The following is a 24,648-nucleotide window of genomic DNA, read 5'->3' as shown; positions in this document are numbered from 1 at the left end:
CTTTCTGGAGTCATGTTGTTATTTATGTGCATGCACATGTGTACTTCAGAATACAGAATATATCTATTTTTCTTCTCCTCAGTTAGATTTCTGTGCTGCTTTCATCATATTCTCCTATTGTCACTAGTTCCTGTTGAATTTTCCCTTCTGCTACCACTGAACTCCATATTTATTTCTTCTTTTTCTATTTACTTTTTCAATCCCCTTGCTCATATAATGGTGAGTCTCACCCTCCTGATTTTCCTGAATTTTGGTCCTAGTTTGTGTTTAATGCAAGTGGTGACTTGTTTCTGCCTTATTGACAGTTTTTCATTTTTATTAGACTGCAGTCTCTCACTTGCTCCATTTTGAATACTGCAGCTGGCAAAGTTGGTATGAAGTCAGCTGTCCTCTTTTCCTCATCTCCGTGCAGTTGGAGTTGCCATGTTGGATTGCAGGCAGTGCAGCTGTTAATGAAGTTAAAGAGGTCAAATCTATCCTATTTTTTTATAGCTTTCGCAGCTGTGGATAGACAATAACATCACCAAACACTGCAGGCTAACTCCTGCTTGATTAAGTTTGACCTGAAGATAAGTGCAGTTTTTGTCTGTTTGAAATGGAAGCCACAGTAAATTCCTCAGTACAGTGAAGGCAAGAGGTCTGTGATTAAATATTTGTGGGAGCTTGTTTAGAATGGACACAAATAGACTAAAATTCAAGAAAACCAAAAATATTCCCAATTGAAACCAGTGTGTAAGAGTATTCATTGGCCCATCTTTTGTTGTGTTTTGGGGGGAAGTTCTTAATTTTCCAGTCCCGTAACTATCATCTTACAGTGCGAGGTAGACAATGCATCTTAAAAGTATCAGTAGTTTTCTTTAGGTTTCTTCCTGGGTATATCCTTCAAAAAGAAATATTGCAGGGTTCATCCTGTTAATTGAACAGCATCCTTCATCCTTTAAACTACTCCAACAACAACTGGTGTTACATGCATGTTCCTTTTTGTGGAACAAGTGTCTTCATGGATTGTGGTTTTCTCAAACCATGAGTTTTGATTGCTTGTACTTGCTTAAATTTGGGTTTGCACGTGTTTTGGAGACTTTTTCTAATGACTTAGCATTCAAGCTGAAAACAGCTGAAGTTGTCACAAAATTGGTTAGTTTTGTTGGGTAGAAATGAGTTCACAAAAACAAAATTGTATAATGGTTTTATATGAATGTGTGCATATGTATGTATAATGTATAAAGTCATTTTCAGTGCTTTGGAATCTTTTGCTTCAAACTAGAGGGAACTGGCAATGTTTAATGTTTGATGACTTTAAAAGGAGTGAAGGCTTTTTTGCATTTGTTTTTCTTTGGAAGAAAAAAAAAGCACCAAGAAGGATTAAAAGGAGAAAATGAGTAGGGTTTTAAAATAATCTGGTATGCTAAATTAGATGCTTGTTGGTGATGCATCAAATTGTTTAATGTCTTCAAAGCTCCACCCATTATAAAGTCTGTGGTTACAGGTGTGAGCTTGGTATATTTTTGTGTTTACATTAAGCTAAAGATAATTCTATACGGATAGCTCGTCATGATGAGTAATGCAGTGCCAGCTCATTTTATTTATGTGACTTTTGCTATGTACTGCACCCCGGAAGAAGTAGCTATACTTCAATATTAATCTTGACCTTGAATGTACTTTATCATGAGTGCTACTGCCCTTGTGCTGCATGCTTGCATCTGCATGCATGCTGTTATACGTTAAAGCCACAGTCATGACTTCCCTCTCTGGGTTTCACCAAAATGGCACAGACTTTTACCGTTCGCTGTCTTCACTACAACCTTTGAAAGCTTCTCTGATGTTTTGGGGTTTTTTCCTTCTTGTTAGTGGACTATGTTTTAGTCACACGCAATGCTGAGGCATCAGGGTGACCTTGACTTGAGCATGGGAGGTACTGAAATCTTTTTAATGTGTTTCTAAATATACAAATGTGTACCGACATAGATTTTTCTCATGAAGGCTGTTGTTTCTATGTGTTTGAACAGATCTGAGCTGTGCCCCCTAAGTCTTACTGCTAACATGCATGCCCACACACTCCATTTTTCCTATCCAGTTGTATTTCAGACTCAACAACAAAGGCTAGAAGAAGGCTTTGAGTTTCAGCTCATTTGTTCTTCTTTGCTGCTGGCGTTTCCTTGAAACGTGCAGCAAGGAGACAAGGTACTGTAAGCATGAAACATGTTTTCCCCATAGGTACTATTCTATGCTTTGGGTATAAATATAGCCATATATCCAAATATAAAATTTACTTGTTTTCTTGCTGGAGCCCTCCTGAAGGTGAGAGGTGAAGATGTGAACTGTCACTTGATCTTGGAAAATAGTAGGATTGAAACGATGAGCCACATCAGCCACACTCTTTGTTACTTCCTGAGTTGTCCAGGATGTAACTGTGAATTTAGGAGATTTGAAGGCTAAGAAGAAGCTAAATGGTTGCAATGAGAGCAAACAGTCAACACACTTTGTAGTTATTTTTCCTATTCTAATTTATGTTGTTGGATTTGGGTTTTTTTTTCATCAGGAAGTAGCCAGCTTGCCACAACCTCATTACTGTGTCTTACTGAATGGATGCAGGTAATACCTTTCTGACAAGGATATGGCTCCTCTTTCATTTGTTTTTAATCATTGAATGGAGACTAGAAAGTTTCCTTTCTAATTCTTTTCATGTTTGAAAAGCAATGACTGCTTTGTCATTGTGTCAGGCTTCTCATAGTAGGAGTTATGTTTTCAGAGAGTCATGTTGCAGGTGAGACCAAACCCTGGCTGCTATTAGCAGCAGTGTCTAGTCAATTCTGAGCAACATGCTTGGCTCTCACTAGCAAATGTGTTAAATAAGAGATGAGTGTCAGTGTGCATACTTGCATATAGTATATATTATATTGTAGGATCTCTTTAAGATTGTTCTTCCTGAACCCATGTTACAGTTCCAGAGCTAGAAATGAAGTTCTGTGAGTTGTGATGTCTGCCTGTGAACTGGATGCCTCCACCAAGCCGGTTAGGTGACAGTGACTTGGAGACCAGACATAGATCCTGTTTCTGACATTGCAGCAAATGCTGTTACCTGACCCAAGACAGGTCACTTGCTCTGTCTCAACTTTCACGGATGTGATGGAACCAAAAGAGTATTTACATGACTTGTGGGAGTGGGGAGAAGATTCATTCTTTTTTTTTTTTTTTTTTTTTTTTTCTCTCTCATCAAAATAAAATATTCTAGTAATTATGCTGTAAATTAGAGAACAGTTAAGTAAAAACATTTCTAAGGAATGTTATTTCTTTTAAATCTACCTTTGATTTAAAACAGTGTTACTTTGGAAACTCCTGTAGTTTGACATCTAACAGAAAGCAGTGGGTCAGAAAATGCAGTAGCACAATTTAAAATATGTCTGAATTATATTACTCAGGCTGTATTTTAATGTTAAGCATTGAATAGATCTGTTTCTCAATAGATTTATCATAATAGGGCAGATTACTTAGTGGTTATTAACAGTATGAGTGGTGAGAACAGATGTGGAGAACTCCAGGGGAAATAACCTCCACTGTGTTCTGTGGGTGGCATGTGATTTGTTGGTCTTTGCATTTACGGTGCTGTTTGAGAGCTGGGCATGTTGAAGCTAAAACTGAGCTTTTCCCATCTGTAAATGGGATCTTGTGAACAGATGCGACCATCAGTCCAAGCTTTTTTAATCTCATTGTTTGCTTTCCTTGACCCCACTTGTCAGGAAAGGGCTCTTATAACATCTTCAAGTGAGGGAAATCAGTCTGTTTGTTTTCACGTAGTTGTTGCTGTCACTCATTCCTGGTCTGGCTCTTTGTAGTAGTGAGTTTGGGTTGTTGGTAGTTAACCCCATGTGCATTCATTGTCAGGTCGTCCATCACCAGATGATTACTTTAAAGGATCAAGTAAAACAAGGCTGAGCATTAGTATCTGAAAGACCATACAGAATATTTTGGTTATAGTTTATTATCTATTGCCTTAATTTCCCATTTTCGTGTGGGTAAGATCTGTGTTTCAACTTAAAAAGTCACAATATGTGAATACATATATTTCCTTTTGGCAGTTCTTGCAGCTTTTGGTAGAATTCTTCATAGGGAACAGGTGCTTAATGAGTTTATCACCAGGCAAAACACCCTAGTTCAGATCTGTCAAAGACTGGGGTGAGAACTTCCTCAGCTGTATAACATGCTTGACCTGTTTCTGAGGGATTTGTCTGTGAGCTCAGTACAAAATTTCCTCGTGTGGAGAAGGAGTTAAAGGTGAGTAGGAAAAGATGAAGATGGATTTACTGGACAGGTTTAAAGCTAGTGCTTGTAAAGTGAGATTTTTGACGTGCCGCACTTAGATGTTTGTTTTGTTGGTTTTTTTTTCTATTGATGGTGTTTGAACGGTACACTTGTTCCTATTTAAGTTCAGTAGGAGGAATTTAATGCATGCCAGTGCTTGATGCAGGAGGACAGAACATGGTAAGTAACCAGCAAGTAGCTAACCAGTGGAGGACCTGGTGCTGCTGAAAGGCACAGTTGCTCTATGTGTAATTTGAAGAAAGGTATTGTGTCCCGGGTGCCTTGGCTTCAGCTGAAAGATGCAGTTCTGCGCTCTCCCTGCATGCTGAAGACGAGCTCACAGATAAATAGGTCACCATCCACTGAACTATTTTGCTCTTAATCGATTAGGAGCAACATGACCTTAAGTCTGATCTCCTTGCTCTACAAAGATATTGCTGAATTGTGGCTGTTTCTGAAGAAATGCACAGGTGTGTTGAGTGTTTTCTTTTTTTTTTTTTTTTAGTTGCTAGATTGCAACTCAGGCAGGATTTCAGAGGGGTAACATTCTACTGAGGAAGATGTAATAGTGTGATTTAGTACAAAGGCAGTACTTGTACTCTTTTGTTTGCTGTGCATTTATATAAAAGTACATCTTATTGTTATGAGCTTGCGTGTGTTCTGTGCTTGTGTAAATTTGCTGTGTGTCCTTTTCTTTGTGGATGTGTTTCTCAGCACATCACGTGGATCCATCAAATCTGTTCCTGCATTTCACGCAAAAAGCACTTGGTTCAGGATTCGGTCACACAGCGATTATGGCGATCAGAAGCACTGCTAAGACTTAAGAGGAGAATCTGCTGCTGTAGTCATCCCACTGACCCTGGATGTGGGCTTTAATTTTCAGATTGTTGCATTTCACGTAAATCAAAATATGTAATTTGCCCTGATCCCTGTTTGAAGTGTGGGGGGAAGCACTGTTTCTTTCACAGGATGTCATTTGTCATCCCCTGGTTGTTAGCATAGGAGGGTTAATCTCCAATGCATTATTTCTTAAATTCCTCCAGTCAAAGTTTTCTATAGGAATCTTGTTTCTGTTAAGATATAAATGAAACAGTGGAGATATTATTTGCTGCTAATAGTGCAGCTACAGTCCTTTGCAAAACTGAAAGCGTGTTTTGTGAAATAGGGACAAGCAAAAATTGCTTCCTTATTCTGGTGCTTGAATTCACATTTCCAGTTCTGTTTTCTGGTTTTGGTATGCATGACTACTGCAGAGGAATAGCAGAGAGAGCACACAGGACTGATGGACTGGTGTCTAACCTGCAGTTGCTGCTTTTAAGATGTCAAATTTAAATGAAACAGGTATGTAAAGAGTGGATCTTCTACTTCGTACTGCTAATTAAGTTATCAGCAAGTGAGTCTCCAAGAGCTCTGCTTCTCAGCAGTGCTTCATGTTTCAATGGGTAATACCTGAAGGCATGCTGCTTAAGGAAATGAATGAAGGATTTCAGAAAGATGTCAGCCAGATTGAAGATATGGAGTGATGGAAAACATTCTGAGTGAACACTGATCACTGTGTGCATTTCTATATGTGCTGAGTGGGAAGGGGTAGTTCTGGGAAAATGCATGTTATTATATGAAAGAGGGGATTTCTGTTTTTAAACTGCAGAACCAGGCGATGCTTTGTGTCAAATCACGGTGATTTATACATTTTGTGCTAGGATGATTTGTATAAATTGCTGGATTAAAAATAGGGTGCTTCAATCTGTATGTGATTATTGAGAAATAAGTTAGCAGGGCTGGCTTTGTTAGCAATTGCCAAGACTCACTTTTCATCTTGTCTGCCACCACTTCTTGAGCACGTTCATGATGACCCTGTTGGAAGATTTTATTCTCAGAGCTTCAGAAGGGTGTTCCTTCCTCTGGTACTTTGATTTTTCCTCTCCATCCCAGTGCACTACTTGTGATGCACATTTTGTCTTCAGTCAACAACAGTGAAAGTACAAAAGCAGGGAAGTGGGCTCAGATCTTTCTGTTCTCAACTGTTGGAAATTTTCATAATTTTGCAGGAGAAAAAAAAAAAATCTTTGGGGGGAATTCCTATCTCAGTACCACTCAGGGAGCGAGGATAGGGAGATAAGAAAAAGGATGTACAAAATGGAAGGAGAAAATGGTTGTGAGCACTGTAGGACTCAGTTCTCTACTCTGCCTAAAGACTTTGCAGACTTCAGTGAGCAACTCTGGTTTTCAATATGTGAATAGGGATGAAAGCACCTCCCTTCTTGTAGGTGCATTGCGAGTAAGGCACATCCGTCTCCCATCTTCTTTGGGACTGGATCCCAAAGAAGATCCCACTGGGGGATTCTCCTGATTCCCTTTTAGGTAGGGAAAATGTGGAACAAAGGCTGGAGTTCCAACAGAGATCTTCTATGTGTGCATGTAGTCAAGAGGCACGTCTTTAAATTTTGGCTCTTTCACTCATTTTTGAGATGAAATTGGGCTCCCTTCTGCTTCTTGATGCAGTTCTCATGTGTAGGAGAGTTGCACGTTTGGAAATGAATGGGGTGAATTGTCAGCACTTGTAGCTCAATATTGAGAATATAGTCACAGAATCGTCGTTTTGAGAGAAGATTTAAAGATCATCTGGTTCAACCCACCTGCCATGGGTGGGGATGTCTATCACTAGATTATATGATAGTTAACATACTAAAGAACAGCCATATACTGAAAACTTATGGTGGATGTGTGGGAGGGGATCTCTGCATGTGGCAAGGCTGTTGTTAACATGAGACCTCTACAACCCATGGAGGGTTGTGAATAGCTCTGAGCAAACTAATTATGGACTGATTCTTCTCAAAAGCAGTGCTACTTCATTATGGTACTGGGATGTTTCTTTTCTTGTTCTTTAATAACGTTCCTTGGTTTTGCTATTTTAGTTCTGTTTCCCAGAAAACTGACATACTGTACAGCAGTAGACAGACTTTATTTTTAGCCTGGCATACAACAGGTATGTCAACATAACTAAATTTTACCCTATTCTGAATTAATTTTTAAAGTCAATGTACTGAAGTTAGGACACAGATTAGTTTGCATGAGTTCACTTGAAAGGCCATGGTATCTTTTCTTGAAGTTCTTTTTCAATTTCTGTATTTGTAAAGTGGACTTGGGGTCATCCAGACCGGGAATTCCTTCAGAAATACAGAGTAGCAGAGGTTGGATGGGACCCTTAGGAGCTGTCTCATCCAACTTCCCACTCCAAGCAAAATTAACATTGCATTTGAAGTGATTTTCTCAGAAATTTGTCCATCTGAGTTCCATACATCTCAAAGGGTAGAGAGTACCCAGCCTTGCTAGCCAGTCTGCTTCAGTGCTTAACTACTCTTGTTTTGAGTTTTTTCCCTTGTGTTGAGCTGAAGTTTCCCTTGCTGCAACTTGTGACTGTTCCCTCTCATCATTTTGCTGTGCAAAACTTCAACTAAGATATTCTTTCATTTCTAATAAGCATTAGTAATGTTTTAAGAAATTGTTTCAGACTCCTTTGGAGTATCTTGACACTGTTGTTGGGAATATTAACTGGTCTTTACTAGGATGTCTGGCCAGGTTTTAAAAAGTAAATACTTTATTTTAACACCGCTGATATGGTTAGTTTTTAGTTCTGTTTTTCTGTCTGTTTTAACTTGCATTCAGTCTCAGAGGAGTACCCTGCTCCATTTATGGACTAATTATTGCTTAGAGGAGAATGCCCAACAGCAAGGAAGATCAAGCTCTACTTTCTCTTTTGCCTCTTTACTGCACATGATGAATGGGAGACTTTGCCTTTCATCATTACCACGTTATCTTGGAATGAAAGGACCCTTGCGTGGTGCTGGTTATTGCTGTTTTCCCTCAAATGTTTCAGTAATTCCTGTTTCTCAGGTATTTGTCTGTTAATTAAGTATTCAGGTCTCCTTTTGTTTCCAGGATAGTTTTCTTCCAAATGCAGCCTTATGTGTTTCTGTTTTGTGCAGAAGACTCAAAGTCTTGGAAAACATAAGAGCAGTAGTTCACAGCATTTTATTATTTTTAAAGACCACAGTTTTACAAAAACTTAATGTTGCAGAGTTTGTGGAATTGAACATCAGAGTAAATGATGTATCTGTTTCCTTCTCGGTTGACATAGTAAGCGGATGTTGGCTTCAAGCACTGAGCAAAGATTTTGTGTTTTACTTGAGACAGTGGACCATGACTCCTCTTAATGAACACACAACAATTTGTTACCTTTTTTAAAATATGCATTCAGTACTTGGTGCGTAGAAAACATGGACATTTTTTGTTCCAAGATGCTCAGATATATCCCTGTATCCCTTACAAGGGTAAGCTTCTAAGAGAGCTATCAATCTATGGACTTAAAGTGTAGCAAAACAGCCTCTCAAAATAGAGCTGACATCCATTTAGGTTTTTTCATTTATAGAAACATAATCTAATGTTTGTTTAGGGTTGTGTTCTTTCTGTGGCAGATGAGAGAAACTGAAATAAATCCAAGAAATTATATCTTCATTGATTTGTTTTGCATAGTCAGTTTCCATCAGAAATAACCCACTGCTTACAGGGCCAGAGCTCTATTTAGCAGAACTTGATTAGTCATTACAGCATTGTGCCAGATTCCCAGATTAGATAATGAATGGATGCTTAATTTGAGATCTAAAATAGGTGGAAATGCATCTCTAAAGCAAAGGAGGGGAGGAATAGAACTTCCTGCCAAACTTTCAGCATGCTGCCTTCAAAACGCAAATTTGAGAGGCAGAGCTGGCTGTGTGTTGGCTGTGAGGCCCAGAACCACGTCCTCCCTCTGTATTGCCAGAACCAGTTAATATTGGTGGTGCTTGAGAAGAAATACATTGTTTTTCATCTTTTAAGGGCCATTAGACAGTAAGGCATAAAGGATCATGAGCTGCTCCATTACCAGTTCTGTCACTGCTGTTTGACGTGGAACAGCCACTTTAGCCACCAGCTGGTCAGCCATATCTTCATAAAGCCATCTGTACACAGTCTTGGGAATCAGACAGCTTTTAGGCAGCTGAAGGTTAGCACTTCTTAGCAGAACGTTTTCCTCAGCATCAAATAAGCCACTTCTTGAATACTTGGCTCCTCCTTTGTGCTCACTCTCACAGCCATGAAGCTCTCAAAATCCCCTTTCAAACCATTAGTTTATACACTGTGGCTCAGTGGAGATGTGTGCTTGTGTCCAAATACCATTAAATACATTGTTTGTTAGAAGTGATTCAATTCATCCTCACTTTCGTTGAAACCCACAGGGTTGTTATTGCAGTGTCATGCTGTAGAGATGCACTTAAAGTCCTATTTCAGTACTTCAAGCAAAAATGCCATGTAGGGCTATACCACAGCAATGCTGGTTGGTAATACTCCTGGAACACGTGAAGAATATCTTCAGAACAGCTGCTTACAACTATCTTCTACCAACCTACTGTTTTTTAAATGGGATTTCCATTTGCTAATCAAGGCTGAAAGCATGTCTTCTTTAATATCTTATCTTTCTTCCAAAATTCTGCTCAAAACCAGTTTCTATGAGCAGGTATTCATGCAGCTGATCGTGTGAGTGTTCATTTCTCAGTTAAAGCTTTGGGGTATGTGTTATTTTCTGTAGAGTGGGCTGGAAGTTAAGGATTTCACTCAAGAAGTGTCCTTGGTTAGATTGCCTGAGAAGTTATCTATTTTAGGGTATGTGCTTAAAATGATAATAGACCAACAGTTCTTAAGCTGCACTGAAGGTGTCTTGTGATTTGCAAGTTCTTCTGTTTTACGGTTGGTCTTTCTGGTTGCTTTATTGATTAGACTTTTCCCCCCCTTTGCAAGGCTTTAGTACTTAGAAAGCCAACTGCAGGTAATAAGATTTAATGCTCTGAGAGAATTATTATGGGAGTTTTGCTAAGTCTAACACTTTTTAAAATTATATGGAGGCTTTGTGGTAAAGTACTGAGCAAAACGTATCTGGGTCAATCACGTTCTTAACACTTGAGTGTTTGCTAGGAAAGTGTTCTCTGCTGCTCTGTCTGTATCTGATACGTCTGCTTAAAATATTCTTTGCTTTTTGCAAAATCTGGTTTTTGGAGATGATTTTAAGTACTTCTAATGCTTTGTAAGTATTTTTATGCTACATGCTCAGTACAATTTGGAATATTAAGGACTTCTAATGCTGCAGTTTTGGCAGTATCTGTTAAATGTACTTTGTTGGCATGGTTCTCAGCAGTCTGAAACCATTTTGCAAGAACAGAGAAGTGCTTACTAGCAGGCAGAAGGTAAGTTCAGGCTTTCTTCAGGACATCTTGAAAAGGGTGTGAGACTGTTGTGTTAGCAGTACCACGTCACATGCACTACATGAATTTTTGCTTCTGCATCATGTGTCTGTGGGACAGTCCTGCTGTCCCTTCTCTCTGCAAGTCCTCTTTGCTGCTGACAAAGAGTTATGGTATGAGGTGGCTGTGTGGCGTGATTCCAAGTTCCTCATCTCAGTTTAGGAAGGGAAAATTAACATGACGTGAAATAGTGCAAAGAGCATCTCTTTTTCACCAAAATAAACTAGATGTGCTTAAGTACCATATAGAGCAAAAACATGTCAAAATGAATCACTGTAACTGGTAATTCTTTCAGTTTTCATACAAGAACTAAAACTTCCCCCCCGCCCCCCCAATTCTGTATGTTATCTTGGTTTAGATTTTCCTCAAGAAAGATCTTACAGATTCCTATGCTGACTTCCTAATTACTTCACAGGTTTCTTCTAGTTACAGATTACTTAGTGTTCAATCACTCCTGTAAAATGACTACAGCCTACATGCGCCAAATTCATAGATGTTACTGATGAAACAGTAAGGTGTTTTTTGCCTTCTCAGTATCTTGTATTTCTGTTACACACAGAAGAGAGAACATTTTTTTCCAAAGGTTGTGCTTTAAGGTGATTTTATATAAGCAAACTGGAGCTAAGAATTTTGTTGCCTTCTGCAGAAGAGTGGTGGGAAATAGGAAAAAAAAAAGATAAGGACATCATCTTTCATGGTATATAATAAGTTCTCAAATCCAGGAGTTTTAGTCATGTTTGACAGCTAGCCAAGATTTTGCTTTCTTTCAAAATATGCTTTTGAGCAGCTATTTCACTATCTGAGCAAAGAAAAAGGGGACTGATATACTTCTTGTCTTTTCATGCCAAGTCAGCAGCACTGTATTTGCTGTACACTTCAACAGTTTTTAAAAGATGGATCAGTGATGAATCTCCATACATGAGATCAGATAATCATCCTCATAGTTCTGTAGATAGTGAGGTGCCAAAGCTCCAACCCTGTGATCTGAAAGAAGCAGCAGATGGACAACTTTTTTTGTTTCCTAAAACTGCAATAATAGGAAATAAGAATTACTTGAATGAAGCAATATTTTGGTAGTCATCCATATAATAAAAGATTTGTTTTTCTGTTATTGCTTGTATAGGGGAAAGTAATTGACTTCTATATTTAAGTGGAGAAAGTGTTTGTTCTTCTCTAGATATGATTAAAAGAATGAAATTCTCCAGTTTCATTTTAATGGAGTTATTTAAATATAACTAAATTATGGGTTATGGAAAGTGCTGCAGAAATATTATGGGCTCTGATCTAAGCAATCAGGAATTCTTACTCAAAGTGCCTGAGTGAAAATTGAGCTTGGAAGTGATCTCCCCTCTATTATGAGACTTTAGATTTTCTCTGACAGTACCAGTTCTGAGTCTTAACTCAATTAGATCATTAATCAACACTGAAAATGTGTGGGACTACAGAGTAGCCTGTTGTATCTGTGGGCTATATAGTCGTACTAATGTGGCTTGTATTGTAGCAGTAGGCTGTATAGTTCTCTATGTCCTTGACTCCCATGCTAAGGCCTTTTAAATTATGCTCCATTAGCATAAAAGGAATCAGGAGCCATACAGAAAACAAGCTGATGTTAACAAGGCCACCGCAGTGGAAATTACATATAGCATGCTTCAGTTAAAGGTGTCTTAACTTGTAGATTGGTTTTTGTGCATCAGGACTCTTGAAATTATTGTTTCTGACTAGGAAGGAAAACAGACGGTGTAACTTTTCTGTAGGCTTTTCTAGTAAAAAATATTATGTACCTGTATCATTTGAAATATTTATTGGATGCTAATGCCCTATGAAGCTATTTGGAGTGTTAGGTTGCTTTATTTCTGTTATTCCTAGTACCTGAGATGCTGGGACTGATGATGAATTAGCATTTCCTGCTTGCTAGTTCTCCATAGATTTTCTCCAGAAAGTTAAGAGAATGTGGTTTTAACCAGATAGTTGGGAAGGAAGTTACTGTCCTTAGAAGAGAGGGTTGTGATTCGCATACAGATTCACAGGAATTAGTCTCTTGCATTTTCTGGCCTTTTAGTTTGATGGCACATTAGTCAAATAAAAGAGAAATGAGTTCTTTCATGGGATAACTTGAGCTGGTGATTTGCTGATACTTGTAGCCAGGTTGGACTGGTAACAGTAAAAGATCAGGGCAACTTGGTCAGCAGCTGTTAGGGTTCGACCACAGAGCTTGCAGGCATCTCTATGGAATCATAGAATTGCTTAGGTTGGAAAAGACCTTAAAGACTGTGAAATTCAACCACAACTCCCCACCCTGGGGAGTCTATTGCAGTGCTTAACAACCCTTTCTGTAATGATTTTCCAACCTAAACTTACTCTGACACATTTCCCCTCATCCTGTCACCAGTGAGACCAACCCTGCTCTCTCTGTAAGCACCTTACCAATACTGGAAGAAAGCAATAAGATCTCCCCTCAGCCTCCTTATTCCATTTTAAATTTGGCGAGCTGTTATTGTGTTTTGATAGCTTTCTTAGTTTCACATGTTGGTGTGTGGAAGAGGGCTGTCTTGCCTAGTTCTGCTTCACTGGCCCTTCCTGCTCTGGGGGCTACACAAGAGATGACTGTTGGTGCTGGTGGTTGGAGGAGGAAGACGAGTGGATGAAGAGAGAAGAATGAGGAAATGAAGAGTTTGCCTTGGGGCTGAGAGAGATGAAGGGACTGTTCTAAAAGTCATTATCTTGCAATTATAGTTACCAGATGGGAGGACTGCTATAATAAAAAGATTCTTCTAATGAAGACCTCTGTCATAAAAGACAGTCAACTCTTTGGGTGGGTAGGCTTTACAGAGGAATCAAAAACAAAACTGATTGAGAACAATCATGCTTCTTTAATTTAAGGCATGCATTTAATAGAGAAGCTCTTGTCACATTTTCAGGACAATCTTGCTGGCTCAGCAAGATGAGGCATGAAAATGATTTTACATTACTTTATGGTGTGTTACTGGATTCTGTACTGAAAGGCATAATTGGGTCCATGTGTGTACAAAAGCGCAAACAGAGTGGCTTTCAAGCTGATGTAAAGTGATAGCCATAGGATTTTATACAGAGCCACTAATAAGGGTGGTGTCATTCCCACTGGTTTGGTGGGAATCAAATAAAAAATCAAATTAAAACCATTACAAGTCCTGTTAGGAGACCTTCTTCAGTGTAATGTCAATACAGTTTGCTTAAACTCATCTCTGGTATTCCGCTGTATGAAAAAGGTTTTGCTTCATGTCAGACTAAATCTGAATGAGATAAGCTTTAGTTTGATTATAGAAGAAAAAGGAGCCTTATCAGTAATAAGATAAAACCTTGACCTGACTGACATTGACCATTTTCTCAGATTCGTTTTTCTTCAGGGCTTCCTCATGCCAGACAGCTCAAGTATGGATTACCTTTATGCTATCACAATCAAACTATTAAGCTGCAATTCTGCTCCACTTGAGATGTAGGCAATTGCTGCTGCTGCTGATCTGGTGTGAGACCTCTATAAGCCATCTTCCTCCCTCATAGACAGAGACAATGCTATTAAAGCAATCTTTCAAATGGAGCTAGAAGATTTAAAGAAGTTTAGAAGTTTTAAAATGTATTTATTAAGAGAAACAATCTTTTCTATGTAAAAAACATATACTTAACTAATCTCTCTGTGTTAGTAAGACGATATTTCTGTCTTCTCAGCAATAGCTCTTGTGGGTTTTTTTATCTTATTTTTTTTTTTAAAGACCCTCTAGGTGTTGGCTGAGGAAGAAAAATCTTCCTGCATTCCCAGCTGTTGTATGTTCAGTTTTAAAACTTAACTTTAAAGAGCCTTATTTTACAGTTTATTAGCAGCTACGATACCAGATGTGTTATGAATCTTGAGGGCCTTATGTTAAGCAAGATACTCAAGAAACCTCTTTAAATGAATGCTTCAAGAAAGACCACCGGGTATTCTTGCATGCTGTAGTGTGAGCATCTTTTTCACATACAGTAAACCAAACTCTTGGGTATCTGTTTGAAAACAGCGTGTCAGATAGCTGGTGTGATAATAAAAATAATCATGGTCTGCATGAATATTGTTTCATATAAGTATGCCCTTAAAAATTCCTTAGAAAACAGATTTCTTGAGTAACTATTTTAATATGCACTTAATTAGCTTCACTAAAATGGATATAGTCCCTGAAGAGCAGAGCAGGTGGCGGGTTCTCTGTTTAAAGTATATTAAAGAAATTTAAAGGATTTAAGTGTATCATTTTCTCCAGGTCTGAGAGCCAAAGAAACACGTGCCCTTGTAGACTACTCAGCACACTCAGCTCAGCTTCTACTGCCTTCTAGTAAGGATACCTCATATCCACGTGTTGCTGGAAAAACTTCCTGCAAAATCAGATTGAACTCCAACTTCTGAATAACTCTTTATTTTGGGAGAATTCTAGATATGAAGAAAGTAATGCAGGGCAATGAATTTCAGGGCTTTCTCCCTGAAAGGAGACGCAGTGTTGGATGAGCTCCAGGAGGCTGTCAGTCTGTGCAAGCATGTTGGCTGTTAAGTGTGACTTCAAAGTGAGATTTAAACCTTGGGGAGGAAAGTACTGTGCTTCCAGTGCAAGTGTTTGATCTTAAGGCTGTGCTAGTTGCAAAAGCTGTTGCTTCTGTCACAGAGAACAGGGGACAACCAAAGTAGTGCTTGTGTCTCTACATGGCATGAGCTGGGACAGTGATGTGACAGATCATGCGGGCATGTCAGGAAGTAGTGATCCATATGTGTTTGAATGACACTGTGTTGAATTTCCCTGACTTATTGAACATCTTGCCTACTTGAATGTTATGTACCAGACATTTACTTATGGATTCAATACATATATACATAATGTATAATGTATTTATGTGATAGTAGCAAAAATTACTTCTGCTTGTGACTAGAGGTACATTATGGAGTGCTTGTCTTTTTCCTATCACCAGCTGAAAAAGCTGACATTGATCCTATCATACAGTATGTTCAAGTAAATGGCTCCACTTGTAGGCACCAATTTGCAGAATCGGGGGCTGGCTTTAACTTACTAAACACTGCTGCAGGTAAGCTCTTCATATTAAAAATCACATTTAAAAACAAAATCTGTTTGCCCCTGGAGCAGGAAACAGAAATGAGTTGACAGTTTGAGATTAAACTTGTAAATGATCTGTTTCTAGTTTTTGAAGACATTAAGATGATGACGTAACTGAAGGCCTTGGAGAAATGTAACTTGACAGCTAGACCTAACTACTTAGGGATCTGACAGTGTGGTATGCAGAGGTCTTCTGGTTCAAGCAGCAGTTCACCAGATGCAGCAAAATAGCTCTGACTGGTGTGACCTTGACAGTGATCACGGCTGCTCCAATGTCAGGCTGGCAGAAAGGGAACAGAGAAGTTCTGTTTCCCATTATAAGTTGGTTCTTATCTGAAAGAAATAACTGCAAATTTTTGGTGGCTGTTCTCAAATAATTGTAGTTCTTAATATTGCGTGCACATTAGAATTGCTCATAGAAATAGCAGGGAAATACCTACATTTTTGGCATTTGAAAGGTCTCATTAGGGGGTAAATTCTGTCCTCTAGGATCGAGCAGTACTTCTGCTTGATCTGCTTGTACTTCAGGGCTGGTAACATTTATCCCTATACTGTGTCTGTGTATTTTTTTACTTACACTTTCTGTGTGTGTAGTTGAGTGTTAAAATTGAGTGTGTCTTAGTGGTACTTAATGTACATTAAAGAAAGAAACTTCTTTATGTAATGGTAGATTAAAAGAGATGTTCCAAATGGAGCAATAAAAATGCTAAGTTATTCTTCCACTGCTTTTCAGTGAGGCTAAAAAGATAGAATAGTAAAAGTATAGGCATTTCAAGAGTAAAACTTTTGTTTCCTTGCTGGAACAAGGTCATAGTTCAGTCAATGAGACAACTGTCATGCCTTGGCAATGGAGGTCTTTATTGCGGTCAGAAGACTTAGGTTTCTGCTTGACCTTCTCCTTCTAGAGGAAGTGTCTCGGCTAAGTTTCTGTGGTCAAAAATTGAAATTATTATGCTTGGCAATAAGCTGGGTTAGAAGGGACACATGAAAGATGAGACAAAGCTTTTACATGGTTGAGTATGCATATGTGTACAACATGGGAGCTGTATGTCCAGTCCTGTCTGGCCTGCCATGCAGAACGGTGCACAGAGTAACAAAGGTTATTCACCAATAAAATTTCCCTTTGGAAGGCAGTGATGTTTTCCATTACTGCATGCTCTTCCATAAGAGCCACTGAGGAGTTTGTAGGTGCTGGAACATTGGTCAGTGTCCAGGAAGCGTGAGACAGCTTCAGCAAGGACTGGCAAGCTGGGTGCCAGTGTGTACCTGTTCCTTTTTCATGTGAATTGAGAAGGTTTTGATAAAAAATATTTGATATGTAAAATCTCACTGTTTAAGATTGTTCCTGATGAATATTAACTTCAGAGTGTTTGGTTCAGAGACAGGCAGTATACCTTTCAAGTGTCAGCAAATTCGCATGACTTTTAATTTTCTTTATCAATATGCTTGATGAAAAGTTTATGAGAAATTTATGAAAAGGCAATTATATGAAAGTCTCCCAGTATTTTCACATAGTTTATTAAAGTCAGGCTGTTTCCTGGGTGTTAGTATTCTAATACTGATTTTTATTGTACTTGTTGACTGCAATTTTGCAATGTGTTTGTTTCTTTTTCTTCCACAGATGAAGTCATGTATCAGGATATCATCCCCCTCTATGCAGCAGATATTCATGACCAGTTAGAGAAACAGTTTGCTTATCTGTCAGGTAAGACTATGATGTTCCTTTAATGGACACAACTCGTGTATGGCAGGGCCTGTTGGGATTTCACACTTTCTGACTTGCCATATAGGAGAAATCTGTTCTTTATGAACAACTCAGAATAGACTTCCAAGGCTTGTTACTACAAGAAGTTGTTATTTTTTGTTTCTTAGCTTTGTTTCTTTCTTTTTCTTAGTGAAAATTTCAAATTATCCTGGTTCCTGGAGAATGAACTAGGATGTCGTGGAACTGAGGGTGGGATGAAAGACTACGTGAGGGAAAATTGAGGAATCATAGAATGGCATAGATTGGAAGGGAACTCATAGCTCACCCTGTGCTGTGGTCAGGGCTGCATCCCCACCAGCTCAGGCTGCCCAGGGCCCCATCCAACCTGGCCTTGAGCACCACAGCTTCTCTGGGCAGCTATGCCAGCACCTCACTGCCATCTGAGTAAAGAATTTCTGCCTAACATCTAAACTAAAACTCCCTTCTTTTAGTTTAAAGCAATTCCCCCTTGTTCTATAACTATCAGACAATGAAAGAAAAAAAATTGATCTCCCTGTTCATAAGCTCTCTTTACACAGTGGAAGACCACAGTGAGGTCTCCCCAGAACCTTTTCTTTTTTAAGCTGAGCAGGCCTGTATCCCTCATTTTTTATTTTTATTTTTCTTGATAACATTGTTCATCTTTGTGGTCTTCCTCCAGACCTGCTCGACAGCTCTATGACTTTCTCGTGCTGGGGGCCCCAGACCTGGATGTGTTACTGTAAATGGGGCCTCAGAAGGGTAAAGAGGGACAATTGCCTCCATCTCTGCTAGTAACCCTTCTTTTGATGCAGCCTAGGATATGATTGGCCTTCCGGGCTGCAAAGAACATGCTGTTGACTCATGTCCATGTTTTCTTCCACCAGGAACCTCCAAGTCCTTCTCAAAAGAGCTAATCTCAAGGAGTTCTCTCAGACTGTTATGTATATGAGATTACCCTGACCCAAGTGACAAACTCTTTAGCCATGTTGAACCTCATTACATTCCTGTAGTCCTACTTTTCGAGCCCGTCCAGGTCCCTCTGGATGGCATCCCTCCCTTCTATTGTATTGACTACACCACTCGGCTTAGTGGTGAATGGTACATTCTATCCCGGTGTCTAGGTGGTTGATAAAGATGTTGAAAAGCACAAGAAGTAAAGAAGGAAGTTCTAAGGAGTCTAGTACACTCTGATCTAGAGCTCTTTGAGCTAACCAAGCCCTTGTTGGAAGTGGGGGAACACAATATGAATGTGCCAGTATGCTGTGGAATTCTTGTAGGCCTCTTCCTACAGGCCAAGGTGCTATTGGATCTGCTATCAGCTTTAATACTGAGACCCAAGCTGACACCTCAAACTTGACCAAGGCAATATTTGAGTGAGCACCACTGCCGCAGGTTCCTCAGTAGTCTCAGTGCTGGACTCAGACACATGTAGCTCTGGAAGGGGTTTTCATATTGGTATTGCTGTCTTCTTTCTGCAAAGGAACCTGCTTCTAGTCTTAAAAATATTTTGTCTCTAAAAGCAGCACAGTTGTATTTACACAGTGGAGAATGTATTTGTCCTTGACTACCTTTGTCAAGTAAATGATGTATTTATGTGCTTACAGGCATCAGTTGCTGAGCTTGGTCAGTCCCAGTGCTGGGACTATGACTAGCTGCTAATGGGTGAAGAGAGATGATACCTCTGCTTGTTGATTAGGCTGACAGGAATCTGATGAGCTGCCAGCTATTGCTGTTGGTTTTTTTTTCCTTGTCTTCCTGTATGTAAGGCTCTTGCAAGTGTGCAGCAGTGGTAAGCTTACTTTCTCCCTCTCCCATTCGGAGGGAGATCATGAGTGGCTTTGCAGGGCTACTCTGCTTCCTTCGGTGTAAAGGCTGAATTTAGACTGTGACTTCTCTTTTTCTCTCTGTTTATTCCAGTATGAGATGAAAAGGAATGAAATGATGTTCTGCTTTGCTTGTCTAAAGCTCTTAAAATCTCACTCTACTTACAGATGATCATTTATTGCAGTTTATTCTTTCCATGTAAGCTGGACTAAGTGTGGGTCTGTGGTAGTGATTATTTTCTCTGCGGGGTAATGGAAATGAGAATTTGATATGAAGTTGGGTTTTCACACTCTTATTTGAGATGATGGTATGCAAGCTACAATTCTTTTCTCACTTATTTTTTTAACCTTTCTAAGCTTTTCCATGTTTCTTTCTTAAACTATGGTGAAAAAAAGAAAAAAGCTTGTAGTATAATGTCATTCAAGAACCAGCCTATCTAGGCAATTGCAAGTTGTGTTTACATTTTGTCCCTCAGAAGTGAGCAGAGAACTAGTGATTACAGTTGATGAATAAAATCCCATGGAGTCCGATAGGAGTTTCTTCACCCCCTAACATTCTTGAGTTCACACAGCAACAAGCATCATCAGCACTCATTAAATCTGCTGTGCAGTGGAGCTTAGTGAGAGCAGCCATTCATCATTCTATTTTATTCAGTTTAGATGTAAGGCTTGTATCTCTTTTTAACTCAGTTACTTGCCTGAAATAGCAGGACAGCTGTATTACTGTGGGCTATAGCTATATGCTATTTTATTATGATTGGGCAATTTGACACGCATTTTCATTTCACTTTGAAATTTATTTCTGATTCTGAATACAATACTACAGAACACTGAAGGTTTATTTCCTGTGCTCTACCAGGTAGTGTTGATGTGGGTTCTGTGAACAAAGGAACAGAGTTAGTATTTTGACACACTATCTAAATATGATTTATTTGTTCTAGCAGTTGTACAAATAGCTTTGCTGAGACACTGCTTAAGATGTTCACTGTGTGTGAAGGGGCCATTTTATGATTACAAATAAGTTGCCTTGCTAATAAAATGTTAGGATGTGACATAAAATGTTTTAAAATGGAGGTCTCTAGATCACCAGTACTTCTAGAAGGTAGCTTCTTTGGTGATTCACCAAACATCTTAGGTGTTTATAGGTGTTTCTTAGGCGTTATCTTAGGTGTTTAAATACCTGAGGTGTGGGAGCCATAGTGGTGAGGCTGGTCTCTTTTCAGTAGTGCGTGGGGACAGGACTAGGGGTAATGGGATGAAACTACAGCGTAGGAAGTTCCGCACGAATGTGCACAAGAACTTCTTTATGGTGAGGGTGACGGAGCACTGGAACAGGCTGCCCAGGGAGGTGGTGGAGTCTCCTTCTCTGGAGATATTCAAGACCCGCCTGGACGCCTACCTGTGTGACATGGTGTAGGGAGCCTGCTTTGGCAGGGGGGTTGGACTCGATGATCTCTAGAGGTCCCTTCCAACCCCTACAATTCTGTGATTCTGTGTTTTTAGGTTTGGGATTTTTTTTCCCAACAGTAATGCAGTAATACTTAAGAATCACATCAGTTTCCCTAGTAGTATGTTTCTGGGTCTCATGAGACATTTGCATGAATAGTGAATGAAACCTGGTCTACTTCTGTGGCTGAAGGTCTGCTTTTTCCAAGCTGCTTCCTGTATTCTGGCCTAAATTAGGGTCACTCGTCTCTTTTCCTTTGCAGGTACAAAGTAATCCACATCTCTCGTTCTGTTAGATTATAACACAAATAGTATAGGGACATCAAAGTTAGGCTTAAAAAGAAACAATGTAAAACAAAACTTCAGTTCTTCAGTTTTTCAGGGAACAGCCTAGAGTAATTGCATCAAGGTACTACACTTCCTGATGCTGAAGGCTCCCGCTGATGCCCAGCAGTGTCTGCCATCATGTGTTCAGTTTATTTTTAATAGGGGCAAGTTCTGGACAAGGTTTTAAATCGGTCATTCACAGAAGAAGTTCATAAACCTGATGTTAATATTTTACCTCAAGTACATAACAGCTGATTACTTTTTTCTTTGGAGCTTTTTCTTTCTTTGGAAGACGATGGATATTTTCCAGAATTGCTGCTACTCTTTTCATTGCTCCTTATCTATATCAGCTGTCCCCTTCCACATACCCAAAGAGACAGACCTTTTCTATGTGGTTCACTGTTCCATCCATCTTACTTTTTCTTCCATTAGTTAGTGTTTGTGCAGCCACTTTTCTTCTCCATAGCAAAGATTTTTCTGCCTCTTTTCTTTATTTTTTTCTTTAAATCATCTCCAGGGACATTGGAATGTTCATTCACAGCTCTCTGGGAAATACATTTCTTGCTCACAGTCTCTCATTTGCGTTTTATATTTTCTTATATGTAGATATATTGAAATTAATGTAGATGAACAAAAGCACAGAGACATATCTGTGTATGTGCATCTTAAATCATATAACTTATATAATGTGCAAATGACACTTTAGGCCACTGCACGTACTGAGCCAGCTTTTTAATCTCGCTTTCCTTTGAATGCCTTTTCAAGCATTGCACAACTTCACATAAGTCATTTGCATTAAAGGTAATATGCATGTATTGCTATTTATAGTTCTTCAAGCAACTTGCATATTTATTAATAGTTGTTTTTCCTGCAGTTGAGGAAGTTATCATTGCTACTAGCTTTCAAAGTGCCTAGTAGCTTTGGCCCTTTAAATTATGCCTGCGAATGACATGCTTCTCCTTGCTCTCTGTAACCTTATTTCATCGTCAGTGCTGGGGGAGGTATAGGTGTGCCCAGGCATCCTATCAGGAAAATATAGGAGTATTGGTGCTCAAATGTGTACTAATAGAAAGGATAGAGTTGCCCCCCTCACAGTAACTGATGACTAGAAATGGAAAATTGACAGGCTGTGTTAAGGCAGGATGGCTCTGCGTTTTCCCTTGACAATTAGTGGTGGTCTGGGAACTTCCTGAAAGTCACGCTCCGTGGTTCTGCTTTTAGGCCATGTCCAGCAAATGTATTGTTCTTTTTCTTTTGTTTCATATGGCCTATTCATCTAAGTTTATAGAACAAAGCAAGTAACCGGGGGAAGACTAAAAATAATGTAGAATGATAACTAAATATATTCTAGAGAGAGCAGGATGTTGTGAGCAGTGTTCATTAACATGCCTGAAAAATGCTTCCAGTAAAAATGAGAGAAGAAAATGCTTTGTTCCTTAGAACCTGGATAGAGCAAAATAATATCTTCCTTTAGCTTGTTTTGCCACTTCTTCTAGACTGTCTTGAAAGCAGAGCAGAGGGAGAGGATTGCAGGAATTAGTCAAGTTGAGAAGAAGGAAGAGTTTGGTTTTGATAGAGATTTGCCTGAATTTTATTTATTTTTATATATATATATCCCTAAATTGGTTATTTTTTTCTCCAGATGGGTTGTATCTACTTGTTTTTAGCATTTATCAGATGAAAGATGTACTGCCACCTGGTGTCTAAATTGTGTTCACGTGAAGCAATGTATAGAAGAAAAAATCTTTGAGGTGTAGCAAGCCCTTTCCTATAAAGCTTTTTAAGCTCAGAAGACTAGGCTGTTCAGAATACAGAGTCCACTCTAAGCACTGCTTTAAGGAAACAAAAAGTACAGTAGTTTGAATACTGGGAAATTGCAGACTAGATAAAAGGACCTAAGCGTAAACATACTTGTTGCTTGTTTCTTTTGTAGGTGGAAGAGGGGAAAATGGATGCCCTGTTATCACCTTTCCAGACTACCCGGCTTTCAGTGAGATCCCTGAAAAGGAGTTCCAGAATGTCCTGACCTACCTGACCAGCATCCCCAGGTAAGCACCTGTCTGGTAGGAAATACTCATATCTGATAAAACATTTCTTAATTTCAGCCATTCACATCATGGGGAGAAAGTCAGGCTTGGTATTTAAAGAAGCAGCAAATGCAGCTGGTCAGTGACAGTTTTGATTAACTGTGATCTGCCTAATGTAGCTTTTAGATTAATTATACATAGTGATATTTACAGTTCATCAGGGCATGAAAAAATTACTTCCTTGTAGGCATGGATATAGATACTGTGATAGTTGTGCTCTTGTTTCATTTCTTTGCCTTCTGGATCCTAGAGTGCAGTGTGTTCTGTGTTTTAATTGAAAACACAGTTTTGGCAGAAGTTGCTAATTTCTGGTTGTTACTCCAAATGTTACACAGCGTGAAGGAGAACTCCACAGTTACATATGGGCATTTGTCCTAACTATTTGTGTTCCATTTTATTATCATACTGAATATACAGTTTCTGTAGCACTTCCAAATATTTGAGTGGTGGTGCCAGTGAGGTCCAGCAATTAAACACAATTGTCTTAAGGGGCATAGGAGTACTGTCAATCAACTCCTCATCAAAACCTGTGGTCTTGCTGAAAATCTGTTAGGGAGTGAAACAGTGGCATTCAAGATACTGGTAAAGGTGAGGAAGGCAAGTAGTGGAGCGGAATACAGACCCTAAACTTCAGCTTGTTCAGGGAACTGGCAGGTGGAATTCAGTGGAAGGCAATTCTGAAGTGTAAATATGTGTTTGAAAGCTGTGAGGTTTATAAGGACAGTGTCATCAAAGCACAAGAATGTTACGTCTTGAAAAATGAAGAGACTCAATGAGTGACTATTTGGGCTAAATGGAAAACTTCTGACTTTATGCTGCAGTGTAAAAGCAGCATTCCTGAGGTGAAAGTAGTGACAAGCTACGAAGGAAAAATACATAAGCATTGCCCAAACACCTGGGGTGTTTTCAGAAAGTCAGAATGCACCTGGAGCTGAAGAAGGAATGAGGCATATCATGCCCCATGCACTCTGCTCCCAAAGAGAAGATTTTTCTGCTGCATTAACAGTGTAGGAATGAACAAGGAAAATATGAGTGAGCTTAGCAGTATTAGCAGCTGCCAACGTGGATGTGTCTGAAATAATGAATTCTTTGCTTCAGTCTTCTTTGACAGAAACTTCCAGGCCTGTTTTCTCAGAGAAAGTGTTTGAAGAGGAGAGTGTCTAACAACAGATGAGGATCTCCTGGGTCTCTTGAAAATATTTGCCTCAAGAATAGCCTATGGGATGATCTGAGCTGCATCAAGAGTATCCATAGTGCTGGCCAGTAGTATAGTGAGGCTACTCTTTATCATCTTTTAAACATTTTAATGATCAGAGGCAGTCTGTGACATCTGGGGAAAATCAAATATTACATTCATCTTCAGCAAGGCTGAGAGTAATGATCTGCAGCACTGCAGGCTAATTGACCTTGCTTAACTCTGTCAGGAAGTTATGGAGTGAGTCCTCTTAAAACATGTTTATAGGCACAAGAAATAAACTGCTGGGAAGTAGCTAGCATGAATAA

At 39.2% G+C, this 24,648-nt stretch overlaps 1 protein-coding gene across 13 annotated transcripts in view; it reads left to right on the top strand.

The window, feature by feature from the left end:
- MCF2L (MCF.2 cell line derived transforming sequence like) overlaps positions 1-24,648 on the top strand; it is a 135,992-nt gene that overhangs the window by 62,894 nt on the left and 48,450 nt on the right. For 12 of the 13 annotated variants that reach the window (XM_015849326.2, XM_032441992.1, XM_032441989.1 and 9 more), the window contains 2 exons: positions 17,358-17,441; positions 22,992-23,106. In XM_015849326.2, the coding sequence (XP_015704812.1) occupies positions 17,358-17,441; positions 22,992-23,106 (199 nt within the window). Of the gene's footprint in view, positions 1-5,541; positions 5,641-17,357; positions 17,442-22,991; positions 23,107-24,648 lie in introns of those variants that run through there. The other variant, XM_015849300.2, reaches the window with a different exon arrangement.

The sequence above is a fragment of the Coturnix japonica genome, chromosome 1 (genome assembly GCF_001577835.2).
Source record: "Coturnix japonica isolate 7356 chromosome 1, Coturnix japonica 2.1, whole genome shotgun sequence".
In the NCBI taxonomy this organism is placed as follows: domain Eukaryota; kingdom Metazoa; phylum Chordata; class Aves; order Galliformes; family Phasianidae; genus Coturnix; species Coturnix japonica.
The sequence above is the reverse complement of the archived record's forward strand: the minus strand, read 5'-3'. Positions and strand labels throughout refer to the sequence as shown.